The sequence below is a fragment of the Canis aureus genome, chromosome 16 (assembly GCF_053574225.1).
Source record: "Canis aureus isolate CA01 chromosome 16, VMU_Caureus_v.1.0, whole genome shotgun sequence".
In the NCBI taxonomy this organism is placed as follows: domain Eukaryota; kingdom Metazoa; phylum Chordata; class Mammalia; order Carnivora; family Canidae; genus Canis; species Canis aureus.
Genome location: NC_135626.1, coordinates 18,402,472 through 18,418,530, shown reverse-complemented (window position 1 = coordinate 18,418,530; position 16,059 = coordinate 18,402,472). Strand labels below are relative to the sequence as shown.

The 16,059-nt window shown below is 54.9% G+C and overlaps 2 protein-coding genes across 4 annotated transcripts in view; one reads left to right on the top strand and one right to left on the bottom strand.

Moving 5' to 3' along the window:
• The window catches only part of FOXN1 (forkhead box N1), a 28,715-nt gene extending 23,982 nt beyond the window's left edge, over positions 1-4,733 (top strand). Inside the window, exons 7-9 of the mRNA XM_077852041.1 lie at positions 827-1,034; positions 1,266-1,757; positions 3,197-4,733. Coding sequence (XP_077708167.1) covers positions 827-1,034; positions 1,266-1,757; positions 3,197-3,507 — 1,011 coding nt within the window. The 3' untranslated portion in view covers positions 3,508-4,733. The remainder of the gene's footprint in view (positions 1-826; positions 1,035-1,265; positions 1,758-3,196) is intronic.
• Positions 4,734-9,466: 4,733 nt separating this feature from the next.
• On the bottom strand, positions 9,467-15,262 carry UNC119 (unc-119 lipid binding chaperone). 3 transcript variants are annotated; one of them, XM_077852040.1, is made up of 5 exons: positions 14,954-15,262; positions 11,395-11,508; positions 10,827-10,929; positions 10,469-10,524; positions 9,467-10,180 (listed from the first exon to the last, which is right to left on the bottom strand). In XM_077852040.1, exons 1-5 carry the CDS (start codon positions 15,177-15,179, stop codon positions 10,068-10,070), a joined length of 612 nt encoding a protein of 203 aa, XP_077708166.1. In that variant the 5' UTR covers positions 15,180-15,262; the 3' UTR covers positions 9,467-10,067. The 3 variants fall into 3 exon arrangements, with proteins under 3 accessions (XP_077708166.1, XP_077708164.1, XP_077708165.1); XM_077852038.1 differs by having other exon boundaries at positions 10,469-10,641; positions 14,954-15,257; XM_077852039.1 differs by having other exon boundaries at positions 10,469-10,641; positions 15,174-15,197.
• Positions 15,263-16,059: the final 797 nt, after the last annotated feature.

Below are 16,059 nucleotides of genomic sequence, written 5' to 3'. Positions count from 1 at the left end.
GACCAGGCCTCCTAATGGGTGTTTATTCTGTTGGCACGAGCCCCCCCCACTCCCCACCTGAGGGCTGGCCTCCCCACCCGGGCACGCCTCCCAGGCACCCTCATGTGAACATTCACACCCACACACACATGCACAATCGTGGATACCCCCACATACCCAGAGAGACTTTCTCACACACAAACATCCTCACACTCAAATGAATTCACAGACCCACACAGGAGACAAGCTTACACCAAGGAGACATACTCAGGGACACATGCGTACACATACACGTACACATAGGCAAGCTATCCCTCCCCCCCCAACCAAAACACACATATACACACAATATATGAGCAACATGTGCACACATCCAAATACAACCTCATCCATTTTTCTTTTCTCCTGAGTTTGCTCAAGCAGGGATGAGGCAGACACAGGAAAGGAGCATTCCTCAGCTTCCTCCCATTCCAAAGCTGGCCTTGGGGAGACCTGAGAGTTGTGAGGGGTCCTAGCACAGCCTGAAAACCAGGGGCACTGGTCCAACTCCAGAGGAGGAACCAGCCCTCCCTTTATGAACCATCCCAATAATCCTCTGAAGGGTCAGCCAGAGGTGGGGGTGGCATTGAAGGCAGATTTTAGGTGAAAATAATTTGTAGTCAAGGTTCCTGCCTGCCCCTTCCCCACCACTGAAGGGTACCAAGCATGGGCTGGGTGCTGAGGAGGATGACAAGCCCCAGAAAGGGTGGTGGTTCTGTGTCCAGAGGACAAAGAAGTTTTCTGGAGCCCAGACCTGGCTCAGGCTTGTTGACCCTGGCCTGAACTTTGTCTTGCTCTGCTCTGGCAGACAGCGCCTGACGGCTGGAAGAATTCTGTTCGCCACAACCTGTCTCTTAACAAGTGCTTTGAGAAAGTGGAGAACAAATCAGGCAGTTCCTCTCGCAAAGGCTGCCTGTGGGCCCTCAATCCGGCCAAAATTGACAAGATGCAGGAGGAGCTACAGAAGTGGAAGAGGAAAGACCCTATTGCTGTGCGCAAGAGCATGGCCAAGCCAGGTAAGAGGCTGAGGGGGCAATGCAAGAGAGGGCCCAGGGTGCCCCGGAGCTGAGGGGGGTGCAGGGCGGGGAGGAGGGAGGAATTGGGTGGCAGGGAGGGAGAGAGGGAGAGAAGCTGAGCTAGTGAACTGATTAGTGAGAGTAGCCTGAGTGGTTCCAAGGCTGGGGACAGATTGTGGGGAAAGGGAATTCTCATGGTATCCCTCTCTCTTTTCTCTTGGGCCTTTTCAGAAGAGCTGGACAGCCTCATTGGAGAGAAGAGGGAGAAGCTGGGTTCCCCATTGCTGGCCTGCCCACCCCTGGGTCTGGCAGGCTCAGGCCCCATCCGACCCCTGGCCCCTCCAGTGGGGCTCTCCCAGCCACTGCATCCAATCCACCCAGCTTCGGGCCCCATTCCTGGCAAGAACCCCCTGCAGGACCTACTTGGGGGGCACGTCCCCTCTTGCTATGGGCAGACATATTCACACCTCTCACCGGGCCTGGCCCCTCCTGGACCTCCGCAGCCATTGTTCCCACAACCAGATGGGCGCCTTGAGCTGCGGGCCCAGCCAGGCACCCCCCAGGACTCGCCTCTGCCTGCCAACACCCCACCCAGCCACAGTGCCAAGCTGCTGGCTGAGCCTTCCCCGGCCAAGACCATGCATGACACCCTGCTGCCAGATGGAGACCTTGGCACTGACCTGGATGCCATCAACCCCTCGCTCACCGACTTTGACCTCCAGGGTGAGCAGGGCTGAGAAAAGGAAGGTGGGACAGGACTGCACAGATGCATCTGGCAGTGTGGCCCATCCCCTCCAAGGCTCCAGGACATGACCTGCTAGCTGCCAGGTTTCTGATCAATGGAAACAGAAAAATCCTGAGCTGGCAAGGGGTGCCAAGGGGTGAAGAGGAATGTTCTTGCCCTATCTCCCTTCTCCTGGTGCCCCTGAACATGTTCCCACTGACCCCATCGTCTAGCCACTCTCAGCTTTGGGGAGGTGGGAAAGAGCCCAGTGTTATATTCTATATTGGCTGTGAGTGACTGCCAGTCTGAAGTGGTTGCATCTTCTCATTCATCTTTTAATGCAGAAGGAGAGAGATCTTCCCCCAGGAAGAGTGTAAGGCTTCAGAACTAGGCAGGTCCTGGAGAGGTTTGGCAGGAGGAGTCCGGGAAGAGGTTCTATCGATTCCATTCCATTTTGCCTGCTTTTTTCTACACGTGGTCAAGCCCACCCATTCAGATCCAGTGCTTGCCCAGGCCCTGGTCCTGGCCACAAGAGGTTTGGAGGGGGTACTGACCCAGGCCTCAGACCCCCCAGGTGCACTGGGCTGGGGGGACATCCACAAGCAGGTGGAGACAGCTGGCCCTCACAGAGCTCCGGGCTGTGTGGAGGAGATGGCTCAGGTCTTGGTAAGCATGTTAGAAACATGCAGCTAGATCCTCAGCCCCGTCCAGAAGTGGGGAGCATGCTCAACACTCACAATCAGCCATCATGCGAGTTGCTTTACCAGTGCTCCAGGCTCCACTTCTCCCCCTCAGGCCTACAGTGGAGGAGCCCCAGGGAGCTAAGCACAGCCAGCTCACTGGGTTCAGCAGCATGTTGTTGGAAGATCCTTGGTTTTGGCTGCAGGCGCACCTTCCTTAGGAGTTTGGGCAGGAGCCCCGGGGAGGGGGGCAGTTCCAGGGACGCCCTCTGCAGGCTACTCCAGGGTGCACAGCGTAGGCATAAGCATCAGCCCTTCCTTATTTATTTATTTATTTTTAAGATTTTACTTATTTATGAGACAGAGAGAGAGAGAAGCAGAGACATAGGCAGAAGGAGAAGCAGGCTCCACTCAGGGAGCCTGATTTGGGACATAATCCTGGGACTCTGGGATCACACCCTGAGCCAGAGACAGACACTTAACCGCTGAGCCACCCAGGCATCCCGTGTCAGCTCTTCCAATAGGTCAGCTCTCAAGTCCTTGCCCACTTCACCTCCCTCGAAAAAAAGAGCCCCAGAGATCATCTAAAAGCTATGGCAGAGGAATATGAGAGTTCTAGCAACTGCCTGGTGCCAAGGGTCTGTTCCCCCATCAAGGTAACCCCAATCCTGCTCTCTTTAGCACACAAGAGCCATGGAGTGGGGGGAGACAGGGCTCTTTGGTACCTCCCAGTGACTCCTGATCTCTCTCCCAACTAGGAAACCTGTGGGAACAGCTGAAGGATGACAGCTTGGCCCTCGACCCATTGGTACTGGTGACCTCATCCCCAACATCATCGTCAATGCCGCCACCTCCGCCACCTACCCATTGCTTCCCACCTGGGCCCTGTCTGGCAGAGACAGGCAGTGGGACCGGCGACTTGGCACCACCAGGCAGTGGGGGCTCCGGGGCACTGGGTGACCTGCACCTCACCACCCTCTACTCAGCCTTCATGGAGCTGGAGCCCACACCCCCCACAGGCCCCTCTGTGTACCTCAGCCCCAGCTCCAAGCCCATGGCCCTAGCATGAGCCATGTCCAGCAGCAGCTCCAGCCTGTCTGGCCTGGAAGTCCCAGCTGGCCGCCCACAACGGGCCCACCTTAAAGGTCAAGGAAGGAAAACCATCCCTGTCCCCTATGCCACTAAGCCAACTGCTAGCTGGCAGCCGGGATGAAGAAGACACCACCACTGCCCCTCACACATTTCTGCCATCTGGTGAGCCAGCTCCTCACTCAGGGTCCCGGAAGACCAAGTGTCTGGGCAAGAAAAAAACAAACACACTCTCCTTAACTCACACTCATCCACACTTAAGTAAGGCCTTCTTCATAATATGTGCATGCATATGCACACACACACACAAACACACATACACACAGAGTTAGACACGCCCACACCCACATACCTTCTATCCAGAGGAATCAGAACTCTATCACTGAGAGCTTGACTCCATTTCTGAGGCAGCTGAGGGTGGGGGGGAGCAGGGGGCCTAAGGTCCTCATGCCAGTGCCAGGATCACCTTGAAACCCTATTCTGATGTCCACATTCTCTTCAGGACTGGCCCCTTCTAGTATGTTCTCTCCCAGAAGCCCCCTGTATTTATTCTCCTATCTCCATCCCAGCAGCTGGTCAAGGAGGAGTAGGTGTGGAGCCTCTCCCCAAGTCTTCTGTGGGCCCCTCGGGGGGCTGCTATTAGCACCCACCCTGCCAGGCTCTCCCCATCCTCAGTATATTCTCTGTCTCACCTCCCCCAGAATGACACACAGGAGGGGTAACGGCCACCCCAGGACCAAACTGAGCCCACTTCTGACACAAAGTGTTTGGAAAAGCCCTTGCCCTCAGAAACTTAAAAGTATCCTCTTCACCAGCCCCGGGTGCAGGAAGGGCCCCTCCAGGGCACTACAGTCTCACTCCTTCTCTATAAGAACTTCATATAGTTTAGGTCTCAACTTACTAATTACTTCCAACTGTCCCAGGCAGCCCAGGGAATTCAGGGAACGGGAGTCTGATACAGGCTGGCAGGGGTGGGGCGGGGGGTTGACGCCTCCCTCTCTCTGACTGCTGGGCAGACCCAGGATGTCCCTGGAGCTAGGGAGTGTGGCCCAGTTGCCTGCCATGCTCTACTGGAGAGCCAAGCCGGAGTTTGGGCCTACCCTGGGTCTGGGGGTGACAAGAACCCTCAGAGGTTAGCCTGGGTTTGGTAAGGCACAAGCAAATCCCTAGGTGGCCTGACCTGGAACAATAAAGCAAGTACCTGTGGTCTTGGCTTCTGAGATTTCATTTCCGAATTTCCCCTCCTTGGGCACAAAGGCCAGGCCACACTAACTGTAGATGCCCTGCATCTATGATGTCACCCTGACCCTCATTCTGTACCCTGAAGTTTCCAAATCCGAAGAGTGAGGCATCTAGGGGGAATTCCTGACCAGTCTGGAGGAGGAACAGAGGGCGGGTGGGCCGTGCCTCTTCCCAGAACTTCCCATAAGAAGGAAGAGGATTCCCTCCCCCTACACCCTTTCCTACTGAGATTCACTACCTTCCTCCTCAAACCGCTCCATCTCTTCACACAAGAAGGGATCACTTCCCTGTCCAGGCTGTGCCTTCCTGTCCCCAATCTGTCCACGGCTGGGGTGTGGGTTCTGCAGGTGCCACGAATGGAGCCTAGCCTGCTGCTGTGTGCACTGCAGGCCCTGGAAGGTGGCCTCTGGAGGGCCAGGGGCCCACTCCACTGCACTTCAAACTCACCTCCCAGGTACCACCTCCAAACGGACTGCTGTGACCAGAGAGCAGACTGAGAGGGAGCCCTACACTCTGCCTGAACAGGGATGGGGCAGTTGTGGAAGACAATAGCACACATATGCCCTTCAAGTCTCAGAGCAGCCCCACATGGGGACTCTGACCAGAGTTCTTCCAGGGGCCAGGCCTGGAGGCTGGTCAACACCACCTGCCTACCCCAGAGGATAGCTCTGTAGAAGACACCATTAATAGAGCCCCACCCTACAAGCAGCACCCTCCCTATAGCCTAGCCCCTATAGGACAGGGTGGGTGGGAAATGGGAGGAGATATGGCCAGCCAGCACACGGAGAGGAAGACCTGCCTGCCCCAGCCCAGTCCCGACTATAAAGGAAGGGGCGAAGGCTCTCTTACAAAACCTCCCAGCTCAGGTGGCGAATCTCCTCCAGACACTCATATCTCTGTCCCCAGGGCCCATATGGCACACCAACAAGCGAGCTGGCACCCACACAAGCAAGGCAGGTGGCAAACGGAATTGTGGGTCTCGTGTTTGTTTTTGTTTGTAACCAGACTGGCCCTTAAACTTAAAACTGGGCTGCAGCTGCTCTGGGAGCCGGGCCCCACACTCCCATTCATATGCTGCCCCCTGCTGGCCGCCTCTCACCAAACGGTCACAGTTTTAGGGTGAGCGGAATGGAAGGACGCAGGTTCTGGAAGAGTTCACCTTTTTTGGGGAGAGGGGACTCTGAACATAGGGTTCTAAACCTGGTTAGCTCATGGGTTCATTAAACTCAATGAAGAGGGGCACCTGGGTGGCTCAGGCGGTTAAGCAGCCTTGAGATGTGTCCTGCATTGGGCTCTGCACTCAGTGCCCATCTACTTGAGATTCTCTCTCTCTCCCTCTGCCCACCCCCACCACCAACTCACACTCATGAGCTCTCTCTCTAAAATAAATTTAAAGAATTTTTAGGGATCCCTGGGTGGCGCAGCGGTTTAGCGCCTGCCTTTGGCCCAGGGCACGATCCTGGAGACCCGGGATCGAATCCCACGTCGGGCTCCCGGTGCATGGAGCCTGCTTCTCCCTCTGCCTGTGTCTCTGCCTCTCTCTCTCTCTCTCTCTCTGTGTGACTATCATAAATAAATAAAAATAAAACAAAAGAATTTTTAAATTGGATGAAGAAATTATACCTTCACTTTCACTCATCTCGACTTCAAATGTAGTATTTCCCTCAATTATGAATGTCAGCAATGAATCACAATAGCTTTACTAGAATCTGTGATTCTGTCATAAGGTAGAGAAATCACAGATTAGAAATCACAGATGTTTTTATTTTTTTAAAAGATTTTACTTATTTATTCATGAGAGACACAGAGTGAGAGACAGGCAGAGACAGAGGCAGAGAGAGAAGCAGGATCCATGCAGGGAGCCCGATGCGGGGCTCGATCCCAGGACCGCAGGATCATGACCCGAGCTGAAGGCAGATGCTCAACCGCTGAGCCACCCAGGGATCCCATAGATGTTTTTATATTATATCACAGATGCTGCAGGATAGACATATAGATTTCTATTATATGGTTTTTAGTACCTAAAATATTCAGGATTACCACATATTTTATAGTCAGAAAAACGTTATTGTCTATAGGCTTCAGCAGACAATAACAAAGGGGTCCATGACACACACAAAAAATAAAGTACTCTTGCTTTAGTTGCAGAGTGGTGAGGGGTGGAGGGTGGCTCTTAATGGGAGAAGCCCGGTTAGGTAGGAAAGGGCTGGGGGTTCAGATAGCAACTCTTTACCATCTGGTAGGGAAGCACTGCAATATTTTACAGTGGGTTTGGCACCCCCAACACGCACCATGCAGACCAGCCTGGGTAGGCATGAATAGTGGGTCCCTTGGGCTTTCTTGCCCAACCCAGGCAGTGGGGTCCTCATGACACTCCCAAGAAGCCAAAGCAAAGAAATCTGGCCCACTTCAAAGAAGTGAAATCTGAGGTCCAGATCCAGCAAGGCCCACAGACTTTCAAGGTCAATAGCTCATCATCATCAGAGTCAGGACTAGACCCACCCCTACCCTGTCTTCTCCCTCCTTCTGCCCAGGGATCCTCTAGGTTCCTAGAGAAAGTGCCAGGAACCAAATGTATCAAGTTGCAACATTGGCAGCAGGACCAGTGCCAGAGACATGAAGACTTAAAAGGAGACAGGGGGCCAAGGCTTTTCCCAGCCGAGCTCCTCCTCCAGGCCCAAGGGACATAAGACTCTCAAGGTGAGTGCCAATCTGGTACCTGCTCCAGGGATGAGGACCTCAGCCCAACCCAAAACCTCAACCCAGTTTGACTTACCAGGCCCAGTTAAGATTGATACCAGGGTGGTAGTGGAGCATCCTCTTCCTGACAACTGGTGGCCTAAAAGTCCATCTTGCTATAGCTTCTCTGTAGACTTGGTTTTTTGAAAGATTGATTTATTTATTTATGATAGACAGAGAGAGAGAGAGAGAGAGGCAGAGACACAGGAAGAGGGAGAAGCAGGCTCCATGCCGGGAGCCTGATGCGGGACTCGATCCAGGGACTCCAGGATCACACCCTGGGCCAAAGGCAGGCGCTAAACCGCTGAACCACCCAGGGATCCCCTTCTCTGTAGACTTGTAACCCCATAAACAACACCTCCAACTCCAATACTTTGTATACCCACACAGCTTCATCTGCAAACCCGCCCCACACCCAGCCCATGCTTCTTCCTCACTTTTGTGACAAGAGTTCCTAAGCACTCGCTTCTTGGTGAAATTTTCTTCCCCCAGCTTCTAACATATACTACTACAGAATAGGCTTCTGCTCCCGCCTCTCTGGCTGCCCTTCCTATCTCCTTTATGGGTTCCTCTCCCTCTGTCCTGCTCTCACTCACTAGCCTTCCCTAGGGTTACATACTCCCATCCAGTGACCCTTAGTTGGGAGGTGTGGACTGTTTGCATGGAGTGCCCCATTAATTGGAAGGCATTTGGCATTCCTGTCCCCTGCTCATTAAACACCAGTAATGCTAGTTGGGCATCCCATAACTCAACCACTATCACAGCGTCAGCAACTGCTTTGTAGCCGCTGATCTCCAAGGATCTCCAAGGATCACCATCTCCAGACTGCTTCTGGTCTTGTGGCTCAATTTCCCGTCTCTTTCCGAACACCCCTTCAGGACATCTGTACCACACCACAGCACGTCCCAACCTGAACTCATGTCCCCCTCGCGCCCGCCTTGATCCAACCTGAGTTCCCAAACCCAGTGACAGCACCCCTTCCTACCCCAACACTCAGGCTGTGGACTGGGCTTCAGCCTTGACTCCTCCCTGTAACATTAACTTTCCCGAAGGCACCTGATACATTTTGCCTCTAGACCTCTGCTTTTATGCTCTCTCCTGTGCCAGAATGCTCACCCAATCAGCCTGAGTGCTCCTGCTCCAATACTGCCTCCTCCAAGGATCCTCCCCAGATCCCTCCAAGCAGGACTCTTGCTCCCCTGTAAGCCCAGTCCACCTTATCCCTAGGAACAAGTGTTTGTGTCTTACTCATTTTAGAATTCCCATGGGGCAGCCCAGGGCCTGACCCCAGCCAGGGCTCCACAGAACCCACATAAATTCCAGCACTTCTAGGCCTGTCAGAGGGTGAGGTTAAAGCCTCAGCCCAAAGAGCACAGTCACCAGCCATATCCAAATTAGTGCCTGAGAACAGTGTGAGCTCTCCGCCTCCTTCAGTTCCTCAATTTTCTCCACTAATGAAATTAAGAGCTCTTCTGGGTCTGAGGCAGTGCTGGGGGCAGCCAGGTCAGGGGGTTCCCCCAAAGCAGCTGAGTGCAAGGAGATGGCTCTAGACCTTGGCCCAAACTGTGTCCACCTTGTCTCTCTGAGGAGGGCTAAAAGCACAACATAGTAGTCCTTGTGGTCTCTGGGTGGGGGAAGTGGGCTAGAGATCAGGCCACCTCCCCACACCTCCCGTCCACCCTAGAGTGGAGGGCCTTTGTCCCAGCCTCTGTTTTGCCAGAGTTGGCTATGACTGAGCAGAAGCGTTCCCTCTCAGGGCCTGGGTCTCCATCTTTATCAAAGGAAAAACCCTTTCCAGCTGCAACACGCACTAAATGCTGACTCTAGATGCTGAATATGATGCCAGAGTGTAAATGATTAGGGGACAGGAGGATTTGGGAGCAATATTATTGGCACACACACACACACACACACACACACACACACACACACCCCGCCATGCTGGTCCACAGCCAAAGAACAGAAAAGGAGAGAGTTTATTGAAAACTATATACAGTTGGTCCGTCCCTACCACAGGCTGCAATCTGGGCCGGTCCCTCCCACGTGTCAAGCAGTAGCTCAGCCCCTGATGGTAAAGGCTGGGGCTAGGGCTGGGGCCAGGGCCCCAAACCCCTAGGGAAGCTTGGCAGCCAGACCCCCTCCCCCGATGGATTTTGATCTGTGAATTTACAACTCTAAATGGCCTGTCAGCGGTGGGCAGGGGCAGGGAATGGGTGCCTGCCCTGATCTAGTCAAAGCCTGGATAGGGGAACACTATTCTTTAACTTCGGCCCCAGAGGCCCAGGTAGGCTGTCCAGAAGTCCTGGCTACACCTCTCACAGGAGGCCTCCTGGACATGGAGGTAGACAGCCCTCCTACCACCCCACCCCATGTGCCAGGGCCAATGGGCTTTGGAGACTTGGGCTGGGGACATCAGGTACCCTCCCTCCCATCGCTGGCTCAGGGTCCAGGGCTCTCAGAACACTGCCCAGGCAGAAGACCTTGGGTTGAGAGGGGAGTGTTGGGAAGGTCACAGCTGAAGGTCTGGGACCCTCCTGGGGTAGGGGACTGTTTTGGGAGTCAGGGTGTTCCACTGTAGGAATAGTCTGCTTTGTTGTGCATCACCAGCCGGTCATCCACGAAGTAGAAGCTGTCAGACTGTGTTTCATATGGGTGACGGATCATCTCATTGACTGCAAGAGAGGCCCAACCAGTTGGGGCAAAGGTCAGGAAGGAGCCTGAGCCAGGCCACTGCAAAGGCTTCAGGACTGTGGGATGGGGACAAGCTGAACAACCTCAGAACCACCTCAAAGAGTTCCCCCAGCCTTTCTGAGCCTCAGTTCCCCTATAGGTGGCACAGGAATGGTAGCTCAATTCAAGAGGCCCAGGGTGGGAGGAAGGGAGCCAGACCCACACTCCTCCCAATGTGGGCTCTCTAGTTCCCCCAACCCTCCACTCCCACAAAGGCCCTGCCCACGCACTCAGCTCCTCAGAGAGAGGGGGGAAGTCGTAGATGTGCTCGCAGGTGTTCTTGCTGCTGGGGATGCAGAAACCAAAGTGGAAGTCAAAACTTTTGAGGAGCTGGTTGCGAAAGTAGTGCCTCTCAATCATGCGGAAGTTGTTGACAGGCTTGTCTCCCACTGTGAACTCCACCCTGACAGATAGGAGGGGGCACAGCTGAACTTGGCCTTGAAGTCAGCCATCAAGGCTCAAGACAGACACCACTCCCCAAAAGAGAGGCTCAGTAAGAACTCAGGAAGGACTCATTCCCACCCTCACCCTTACCCCCAGCCCATACCCATCCTCTCAAACCCTCCCCACCTCCATTCAGTGACTCACGTGGCTCCCACCTGCCTCAGGCGGAGGAAGGCAGGTGTGAACTGGTAGCGGACAAAGCGCCCAGCATTGGGGTCCAAGTCCCGCCGGTTGATGGGTAACCGCTCTGTAATGTACCCCAACTGGGGCTCAGAGGGCTTCAGGCTGGGGCCCAGGCCCACCCAGGGTTCTACCCCAGGACTCCCACCATCTGGATTCTTAAAAATTCCCCAGGAGATTCTGACATTGAGGGTTCAGACCATTTGGCCAAATGGTTCCACTGGGAAAGGGGAGTGGTTTCTAGGTCAGCATTTCACCAATTGTAAGTGAGGTTCCCAGGGCCACAGGAGGAACAGAGGCTGGGGCCTCTGGGACTGTAGTTCCCAGGAAGGCCTGCAGAGGGCAGGCTGGCAGGGACTGAAGGGGCCAAACTGTCCTCCCAAGATGTCCAGCCCCAGAAACAGATGGGAAAGAAGAGGAGAGGGCCACTGCTCTGACTCTTCTGCAGTTTGAGGACTCCCTGGGCAACCCACTTCACAGCCCTCGTCCACCTCGTCCCCCTGTCCATAGCCTACCCACCCAGCCCACTCACCTGAGGCTGGGGGCTTCTTGATTTCAAAGAGAACAGTGCCTGAGTCCATGTCTCGAATCTTGAATCTGATGAAGTCAATCTTGTAGATATTCTCCTCGGGAGAGCATAGGTAATCTAGGGAAGACAGGCAGCTAAGCAAAAGAGGGACTCGCCCTGAAGACCCTGCTCAGCCTTGCTGGGACCCCAGACTAGCTACTACTTTCTCTGGTTCTGAAAGATCACACTGCCTTCCAGAAAGTGAGAATGGAGCCCCTGCCTTGAGGATGCATCCAGAATGTGGAGGATACACAGCTCTGTCACTTGGATCTAATGAGAGGCAAACAGCTCTCTCCTCAGAGATCTCTGAGGTCAGGAAGGGCCAAGGTGAGAAAGGTGGAAGATGAGATCACCTCCTCTCAGCGGTTTCTCTCCCATCCTGGAGTTGCGCGGCCTTATTCCAGCCTCTGCCCTGCCAGGGCGAGCTTGGTGACTTTGAGCCAGTTGGGCTCTGATCTAATGAGGAGTCCCAGCACGAGAGGGAGGATACAGCCCTGCTTTTGAGAACCTCATGCTAAAGAGGGTGACATAGCTCTGCCTCAAGATATCCACAGTGCTTCCCTGGAGAACAGCCCCACCTCCAGCACATAGCTGCCCCTGGTGCTACATCTAGGAATGTCAGGCAAGGACTTCCCTGACCTGGGTGGTGCTAGGGCAGGAAAACAACCCCACTCCTGTTCCTCCTCACCCCTAACCCCCTCGTCTCCCCGTAAGCAGCTTATATAAGCCCAGCTCCCTTAAGCAGCTTAGCCAAAGCTCTGCTGACTCAAGCCCAGAGCCTCGAATATTGGAGGAAGGGGGCCACCTTTGCTCCTATCCCCTTGGATCTCCAAGTGGGAAGTCTTAGCAAACCAAGGGAACCCGCTTGAAGGTCATCTACCCAGCCTTAGCTCTGAGCTACCCCCATAGAGAAGAGTACCAAGTTTAGCCAGGAAGAGGGTGTGGCAGGTGTGCGTGGGGGTGTGCATGGGGGAAAGGGAGTCCTCAGGCCCAGAAGAGGAACCAGGAACAGTGGTGAGCTGTGGCTGAGGAAGCTTAGGAATATCAGGGCCTGATCCACCCCTCACTTCTGCACCAGCAACTACAAGTGCTCAGGGAGGTCTTGGCAACAAACAGAAAGAAACACTGTTGGGTCTGGTGCTATCAGCCTGCACAGCATCACATCCTCCCCATAGAGGCCCGGAAATCACCCTCCAGGCCCCTAGGCCACCTCCTATTCCTCTGGGGCAGGAAGAGGAAGTGAATGTAAGGTCACTCTCTCTTCCCTAAGCTTGGGGCAGCCCCCTCCAGGAAGCCCTCCCGGGAGCCTCCTGGCACCCTAAGGTCCAGCAGGGCTTGGGGAAGGGCCTGATCTCTGGCCTGTCCACCACAATCCACAGTGGGGAGAGAGGAAGAGGAACACATGTGGGCAGCCCTGACCTCACCCTGTACACACCTTATTTTCACAGAATGTATGCACTAGTCCCAAGATGTAGAGAGAAGGTGCAGGGCACAAGGAGCAGACTCCAGCTCCCTGGAAAGCCCTTCCCTCTCCACATTCTCGCTTTGGGAGCCTCTCCTGTCATGCAGGAATGAGTCCTTAGAGTCCGCCCTCAGTCTCTTCTACTACACCTTGAATCAGCAGCCCTTTTGTCCTTAGAAGAAGTGAGGGAAGTGGGATGCCCATTGCTCAGAATGCCACACCCACACCCTCCCTTCTGCCAAGGGAAGGATGAAGCCTGCCCGGGGTCAGGGCAGATAAAGGGACAGAGTGGCTTAAGGCTCAGAACAAAACTGCCCCCCCGCCCCTTCCCTCTGCTACAAATAGCTTCCTAAGCTGGATTCAGGGCTGGTAATCCAGGAAGAGCAAACCTCAGACCTGTGTGATTAGGGTCAAAAGAGACCAGGGGGTGCCAGGATGGAGATCCCTGGAACCCAGGTCTCAGCTTCTATAGAGGAAAGGTTCCCATGAAGCCCCTTCCCCCACTCATCTCCCACAGATGCCCCATCTCTAAGGACTACGGATTTCCTCCAAATTAGGAGACACATGGCAGTACATGGGCTGGAAGCCCCTACAGTTACAAAATAGTCTCTAAAGTTACCTAAGACCCAGACAGGTCAGCTTGACCTCTAAACATCCTATAAGTTCTGCCCTCATTCTAAATGCTGCCATTGCCAGTTATAGCTCAATTGGCACTACCATCAAACTGGTCCAGGACCCCTCCCTCTACTAGTGTCTGCTTGGGCGAGGCAGTTCAGTGTTCTGGGGGCCCCGCCAAGAATGGCTGCTGCCTGGCTCAGAGAGGAGAAGCTGGTCCCCCAGGGACCCAGATGCACAGGCCTAGACCTGCCATTACCGTCCCCTCCACTGCTGTCTGGCAGCCTTGGGCTCTGCTGCTCCTGCAGCTCCAGAGCTCAGGTCTGCTCCAGCACCTGCCCCCTTCCACCAAAGAGGGGTCTCAACAGTGCTCTCACAGAGGGGCCAGTGCAGGATTCTGATAAATGAAACTACATTGGAGGACCACTCTCTCTCCAAATGCCTGTTTTTGAGGCTCAGCCACTGCCTCTGCCATGAGGCTTCGTAGCCCTTGTTCTCTGCCTGGCAACCTCCTCCCTTGTCCTGAATGCCCAGTTATCTGCCTCCAGGCAGCAGCCATAAGCAGTCCTGTGGGGCCTTCAGTACTATTGACAAAAGAGCCCTATTTACAGAGCATGCACAGCATGCGAGGCACTATGCAAAATCGGAAAATTAGTTTTCACAACAGCCCTATATAATAGGTGCCATTATCCCCCATTTTACAGATGAACATGCTCAGAGGTGAAATTACTCACCCAAGGTCACACTGCCAATTACATGGCATAGCTGGGACTTCAACCCAGGCAGTTCAGCTCAGAAACTTAACCACAGTGGGAGACTAGGCCTCCCGGAAGAAGACAGGTTAAGGGGGATGGAGGGCATTAACCTACTCCCTTGAGAGGGCCCAGAGCCAACCCACTGAGGTTTCCTGCCCAGTCCTTTCCTGGGGTTGGAGGATGGCCCCAGACTCTCTGGGTAATCTGGAGTGACGGCATTTAATGATCAGGGCGACTGGAGGGTCTTAAGGTCACCTAAGTAGCTCAGCCTCCTCCTAGCCTCCAGGGTGAGGACTGAGGACAGAATACACTCAGCATCCATCCTCATTATTGCAGAGAAAAGCCTCAAAGGGCTCGGAAGACTCTATGAGGAAGGGGTCACAGTTGCAGCTGCTGCCTCACCTCCACCATGGGAAAGGGGGATGGCCTCCTCAGAAAGATAGGAGTAGGGTGAAAATAAATATCTAAAGGGAGAAAAGGCGGGTACAAGGAGATCTCAGGCTGGAAGGCAGAAGGGTAGGGGATTCAAGCGAGGGGTACCCGGGTGGGGGAGGGGAGGCGGGCGTGGGGGGTAGGGCGGGAAAGGGGGCGGGGGCCCAGGCTCAGCGCACGGCGCAGAGCGAGTGCCCCCTCCCGCGCGCTCTCCCTCCCGCCCTCCCGCCGCGGGCGGCGCTGCCTCGCCAGTGCTCACCGCCCGTGATCCGCTGCAGCCCCAGCACGTCCTCTGGCCCGATCCGCTGCTTCCTCTGCAGCGGCCCCGGCCTGGGCCCCGGGCCAGCCTCCGGCTCTGACTCGGACCCGGACTCGGATTCCGCCTGCAGCTGCGGCTCGGGCTTGGGCTCCACGCTCGGGCCAGGGGCCCCAGAAGCGGGCTCCGCCCCCGTCCCAGCCCCACCGCCGCCCTTTTTCACCTTCATGGCCTCGCGGGGCCACCGCTCGCTTGCTGCCGCGGCAGCTGCCTGCGCCGGCTGGAGCCGAGAGAAGGGGGAGCGTCCGCAGCCCCGCCCCCGGCCAGGGCCCCAGGTACCGCCCCGCCCCCGGGGGTGGGCCAGGCACGGGCCCCGCCCACCCCTGCGAACGCCAACCTGGGTCCACTCCCCCGGGGCCGGGTGGGGCCTCGCTTTGGGCTTCATTCATTTTTTCCGCTAGGTCCTGCTAGGTCCTTGAAGGGATCATCACCTCTCTTCCTTACTCGCGCCACTCTGTCCTTCTGTCTGCCCCTCAAGCAAGTTCCCGCCTCAGGATCTTTGCCTGGGATGTGCTTCCCCCAGATGGCTTCCTCTTCTGGTCTCAGTTCAAATGTCATTTGCTCAAAGGCCCCCCTCACACCCAATCTAAAGTACTACCCCTCAGTCACTGTCTGATCAGCCTGTTTTTTCCTTCTAATGCATTATCTGAAATTAATTTTACTTGTTCACTGACTCTTTCCCCAAAAGATAGGTTCCATGAAAGTAGAGTTCCTGTCTTTGTTCTCTATAATACCTAGCATTTAACACAGTGGCTACTGCAGCCTGTGCTTAACATATTCTTTTTCTGAGTTTATGAATGAGTATTTGAGGGCTTACACTGGTACAAGCTATTGTCTTCCAGACCTCCTGCGAAAAAAAGCAGTATATGCTAACAGCTTTGTTGTGAAACCCTGGACATGCTGAGGGACAACAGCCTAGGCACTTCACTACAGGGCCCACAGGGCAGAGAGGCACAGCCTCCTTGTAGGGCGCATGGCCAGGTGGAAGCAAGGTAGACCTGTGAGTCCAGGTCAGATACTAGGAAACCATTACTTAGACACAAATGAAG

Excerpts from the sequence above, each read along its gene's own strand:
- UNC119 (XM_077852038.1), bottom strand. The coding sequence starts at position 15,179 with ATGAAGGTGAAAAAGGGCGGCGGTGGGGCTGGGACGGGGGCGGAGCCC. Across the intron at positions 10,930-11,394 it reads CAAGAAGCCCCCAGCCTCAG|AGCGGTTACCCATCAACCGG; the intron begins GTGAGTGGGCTG and ends GGTACATTACAG. Across the intron at positions 10,181-10,468 it reads CCCTCTCTCTGAGGAGCTGA|TCAATGAGATGATCCGTCAC; the intron begins GTGCGTGGGCAG and ends CCTCTCTTGCAG.